The following is a 6,000-nucleotide window of genomic DNA, read 5'->3' as shown; positions in this document are numbered from 1 at the left end:
GAGTTTCTTCTCCCTCTATATATAGTCTCCCTGCTTCAACGAACCAGTTATCTTTACACGTGGTATTGCATAACATCAAAAAGCGTTTTTTAAGGAAGGCATAATACTATAATGGATTTAAACAACATCAGGATACATGCGTGGCGTTTAAGTTGTTATTGAGAGCCCGAGCCTAGGCGGACCGAACGCTTGTGGCCGAGAAAAACGTTGAGAGTGTGAGGAAAAGGTTGTAGTATTTACAGGTGGGCATGCTTTAAAAACACTGAACAGTGATCTTTAGGGGTGGTATTTGACTGGATGTAGATGTAAAGACGTTTTCGGGCAGACGGAACTTGTAGTGCGTGTGTTGCACTAACCAGTTGTAGGCATGGTGATCGATAATGTTAGCCAATTTATTGGCCAATAATATATTTGGGCTGCCTCTTACCGGCCCGACTTTTAGGCCATCTACCTCTACCTGATTGCTTATGTTTTTCACAACTAAAATAAACGATGGGTTCGATTGTTTACATGCGATTTCGCAGAAATTAAGGACCCAATATCGCACTAAATTAAAAATAAAATAAATGGGATCCATTTACATGGTGCTAAGACCCCGTCGGTGACGTCCAAAATATGCCTTGACATCCATACTTTGCGTTACAAGCTCCTGTGGTCGAGCGCCCCGAAGCCCAGACACTTTCTTCATCTTTATAATTAATTAATGGCCATGGATGTATGCTGCTCACGTGTTTTTTTCTTTTTTTTCTCTCATCAAGATATGAATTGGCGGGTATTCGGCAAATTAGGGATAATCTACAGTCTATGGTCTCCCTGGGCAAATGAATAGTTTTGACTGACTGAATATATATATATATTTTTTAATGAAATACGCGATTTATCTGAAATTCTAAATTCAGACTGACCCAGTCATGTCCAACTCTTATTAGTACTTATGCTACTCTAAATCCATTTAGAGCTGGAGTTTTTTCCATTGATATTAAGAAGTATCAATCGTTTGAAAAATATTAATAGTTGTCTGCTACCTTCTATTCAGGACACTGTTTTGTTATAATCCATACATGACGTGTAACCACTCATCAGTGCTGCACAACAAATTCATACTTCTTTCAAACTTTTTAGTTCAAACTTACCTCTCTGATATATATAGCCTGACCTACTTGGAACTCCCAAGTTGGCATCACACTGAGGCTCAAACGTTAGTCACTTTAGAATGTTTTCTGACTTGAACCAAATATTTATGTAACTTAGGAATTGGTGTTTTGTTTTCTGAACTTGACACCTCTCTATAAAATAAAGGTTGAACCAAATATTTATGTAAATTATGAAATCACGCTTTTCAGGTTTTTAGTAGTATATTGTGGCATATATATTGTTACAGTTAAAACGTTACTGCAGTGTTGATTTTGAACTGGGTATAATGTGGTCATTAACCCAACAGTTCAGAACACACAGATCAAGTCTTACTGGCTGGTTGTGCATGAATGCCTCACTCTGGTTTCACACTTGGAATCCCGAATGGCCCTGAGGGACTGCACCCACTCCTTCACTTGTTCAGTTTTGAATTTTCCTGAAAATACAAACGTAGAAATATATTCCCTTCTTTTGGCTTTGAAAAGCTGTATTCTGAAATATTTATCACAGTTATGTGAAAATAGGGTCAATGTTGTTCTGAACAGTATTTCAGGTTCTGCAACAAAAATGGAGCTTTGTAATAGCAAAATCGTTTTGGTGCACTTTAGATGATGTCTTTGAGGTAAAAAGGAAAAATTGAGTTGTTTTAGGAATTTGTTTCACTGTGAATTATGCAATGTGACCTTTTTGAAAATGTACGAAATGAGTGAGTGAGTGAGTTTAGTTTTACGCCGCACTCAGCAATATTCCAGCTATATGGCGGCGGTCGGTAAATAATCGAGTCTGGACCAGACAATCCCGTGATCAACAACATGAGCATCGATCTGCGCAATTGGGAACCGATGACATGTGTCAACCAAGTCAGCGAACCTGACCACCCGATCCCGTTAGTCACCTCTTACGACAAGCATAGTCGCCTTTTATGGCAAGCATGGGTTGCTGAAGGCCTATTCTACCCCGGGACCTTCACGGGTTTGTACGAAATGAATCATGAGTCTTCTACTGCTTTTGTGATACCCTTTGGAGAGAATATCCAAAAGAGGAGAGGCATTTGACATCACAACTACCAAAGAAAGACCAGACTTCCATTCGCAGAGATGTCAAGGGTGTCATCATAAACAGAGAATATAATTCTGTATTCCTGAGACAGTTACTACAAAGAAGTGAAAATATGTACTCTTCCTTCAGGACAATGTACAATTGCACAAATGGGGCCATTCTCATGACTCCAATCCCAAGCATGGCTTTGAACTCCACCAGGGACCGCCTATTTATCCATCCATTTATTCCCCAGCTTGAGGGAAGCTTTATCTGCAATCTTCTACTAAATTTTGATCAAATCCCTTCAACAACATTAGTAACAGAGTGTTGATGTGTGAAATCATTGCTGGTATGTTGAAAAAACTGCAACTTTATGTCTTTAGTCAAAGTAAGGCACTGAACATATCAATGAACACTTGCTGTAGAAAGGTTTGCAACGTGGTTCATATTGTGACACTTTTGAGGGTTCAGATATCATCACACTCTTTTGAACATAAACACATGTGAAGCCCATCACATGTCACAGTATTTCGAAAATGTCTTGTCATGGCCATATGTGACATTGGTTGATAATTATGCAGAAAACCATTACTGTGATCATTATGGAATCCTTGATGAGACCTCATCACACTGTTGTCCATATCAAGCAAATATAATTGTTAAAACTGACTAAAGCACAACAATAAGAAATTAGAACAGCATAGCATTTAGACTATGTGCCATACTTTTGAGAATCCCCTTAATGTGTGTAAAACAGACATAAAAGGTGGGTTATTTCTACAATGTGATTTATTGTTAATGTTTCATCATCAACCTTTCAACTGAAGATATCTTGAACTGTTAAAATACCTTTGAACCAATTGAGGTTTGTGTACTAGAAATTTATGATTGTGGATTTGAATTCTTGCACTATATACATACATAGTACTACCATACCTAGTCTGTTTCACAATCCCCAAACCATATCATTTTCCCTACTGCCTAGCGCTCTCTGCAGCACATCTTGGTATGTAAGCTTAATGAGTGAGGAAAGCCAGGTCTCAAACCATTACTAGAAATACAGTGAATTGTGGTGTTATTCACTTATTATTAGCTAGTGTTAACATTTTTCCCCAACAAATCTCAATGTCCATTGTCAATTGATAATCAGTTCACAATTATGATTTTGTGATGTCTAAATTTGAATTCTCCTTCCTGATTCATAAAACTTTTGATAACTGACAACCCATAAAGAAGTTATCAACTGACTGCATAATAGATAAACTGACTGCACCACATAAGTGATTTGAAAATTGGAAAAGAAAATCATGATTTCTGACACTGTTGGTTTACTCATCACAAATCACAAAGTATATTTCCATGTGCCAACCAACATGCCTATAGTTTCATTACTTCGAGCTGTTTGTTGTGAATGTATGTGTGTAATTGTTTGTTCAAGCAACAGCTTTGAAGCATAAGTATACTTACAAATAGTTCAATCACGTGATACTCATGAATCTCAGTGTTTTCACAAATTCTAATTCTTGAACCCCAAAAGGTTTATAGCCAGCCCTTCCTCCATTTCCATCTGAACATTTTCAATGTTTAGCTCAAAACTCAACGTCCCAGTACACACTGGTTTTCTGGATTACATCTAGACTGCAGCAAAAATGTTCACATATCTCTATGGTACCAGTCTGCTTTAGTTTATGCTTTTTGAGGGAACGGATAAACATGTACAGTCTTTCCTGATTTCTTTCCAAATCTTTATGACATCTAACTATTGTATAACCTTCTGTCTGATCTGTGTTTATGCTGAAATCTAGTCAGAAATTGCCATGGGAACATAACCTTTCCATCACATGCTGAATACCATTTTGCAAAGTGCTTTTATTGACCAATACCTGTTATGGATTAAACTTCTTTTAAATTCTTCAAACACAACGTTTCAAGGTCTTTTCCAGACCCCTTCATCAGGTGAACTAACAGTTAATGCTATGACATCGACCCTATGATGTCATAACTGTGCTATGACACCACAATGCATGTGACATCACAAACAGGGAAGGGTACAGCGTAAAGAGAGATTAATACACGGGCGAGTGTGTCATATTGTTTTTATGAAATGAGTGTCAGAAAAAATACAAATTTCCCGAACGAGAGCGAGGGAAATATTGATTTTTCTGACGCAAGTTTCATAAAAACAATATGACACAATCGTGAGTGTGTTAATTTCTTTATTATCTATTTGTATCTAACTTTTTATTTCAAAACAACTTCACGTAAAACAAAATCAGCTGTTGTCGCTTGAAGGTCAAGGTCGCGTAATAATACAGTGATACGGCACTATCGATGTAAACTCCCTGTGTAATGCTATAAGAAAATGGCGTGACATATTGACTAGCTACTCTTGCACGAAGACAAAAAATACCAACACAGAAGAGTCTATGAGAGGAGAGCGACGGCGACGGTTTGAAACGGCTCGGTCTCACTCACTGCCATAAAAGACTTGTCAATTTTGAAGTGGAATGCCGTTTATTGGACCTTCCAAGATAGCGTGAACAACATCACTAGACAAGGCTTTGCTTGTGTTTGTGTACGACATGCATTGGGATGTTAGATTTATTTCGGACAAACTGCCGATGACGGAACGATTGATGACGCGCGACGCGAGCATGGAAACATGGCAGGCTGATTTCCGGTCGAAGACAACAGATTTCCCACTTCCCAGTGTTGTGCATCAGAAAGATGTGAATAATTGTTCACACTCTGTACATTTTTATGTCCAGACACTTGCATGATTTACGTTGCAGCTACGTTATTGTCTTGCAACCTCTGAATCATATGTTTGTGGGCACTGTGATTAGTTAGCCGTTTGTTGCCAGTGGCATGTGCTCCACTTGTCTTTATCGAGCCGAATTTATTTTCACCTTTTCTTGAAATCTCATATCAATAAACACGGTGTGTGAAAAATTGCTTGTTTCTAACGTTTTGTATTTGATAGCATTTCATTGGTTTGTTCTTGTAGTAGCGAGACTGAACATTCGTAGTAAATTTGTAGTAAAAAGTTATGAATGAAAAAAGTAGTTCCACATTCCAATGGGGTCATGGGGGTCATGGTCGGATAACTGACCAAAGAAATTCGTTTTAGGGTTTAATACACGTGTGCAACATACGATTTTTATGTACTCGGTTATGTTTCACTGTATGGATAATAAGTGTATTTAAAACTTGACTTGTTACTTACATAATGCTGATGGATTAAATGACAGTGATAGTGAATTCTACTAGATTTGAAAATTATTATACATATACACTATATTTGAAACTTGAACATTAATATAAAGTAATAGCTGATTACCCAATAATGGATATTTACTTCTCAGATTGAATAAATGAGTGACTTCATGTTTCAAACGTCCATCAACGTAAACTACAAGAGGCAGCAGAAATTTCGGAGACACAAACCGGCCAAAAACCTTGACTATGGTTTGCTTCAGGAACATCCTGGAAACTGTACAAGTCTGCAAGGAATACTACTACCAGGACCATACAGAAATCCAAATCAAGAACATGACCTCAGTTAAATCCACAGTCTATATGATGCATGCTAGTCAGTGTATCAGAGCAATCAAAGCACTGAGAAAACTTTACTTCATGTAATGGATACTCTGCTTGAAGCGTTCATGTTGACTCTGGTCAGGTTTTGTGTTCTCATTGGTCTTCTTTCATCGGCAGCATTTGAGTCAATAGATCATAAACAGCTTCTTGATTGCCTTCGCTATTGTTTTTGATAAGGCGGCTCTGTTCTAAGATGGATTTTGTCATACCTATCAGAACCATTTC

The 6,000-nt window shown here is 37.7% G+C and overlaps 1 protein-coding gene across 1 annotated transcript in view; it reads right to left on the bottom strand.

Moving 5' to 3' along the window:
* Nucleotides 1-1,336: 1,336 nt before the first annotated feature.
* LOC137278146 (5'-deoxynucleotidase HDDC2-like) overlaps nt 1,337-6,000 on the bottom strand; it is a 35,272-nt gene continuing 30,608 nt past the window's right edge. Inside the window, exon 6 of the mRNA XM_067810316.1 lies at nt 1,337-1,570. Coding sequence (XP_067666417.1) covers nt 1,464-1,570 — 107 coding nt within the window. The 3' untranslated portion in view covers nt 1,337-1,463. The remainder of the gene's footprint in view (nt 1,571-6,000) is intronic.

Source organism: Haliotis asinina, chromosome 3 (genome assembly GCF_037392515.1).
Source record: "Haliotis asinina isolate JCU_RB_2024 chromosome 3, JCU_Hal_asi_v2, whole genome shotgun sequence".
Taxonomy (NCBI): Eukaryota; Metazoa; Mollusca; class Gastropoda; order Lepetellida; family Haliotidae; genus Haliotis; species Haliotis asinina.
Note: the sequence above shows the minus strand (reverse complement) of the source record. Positions and strands in the feature narration are given on the sequence as shown.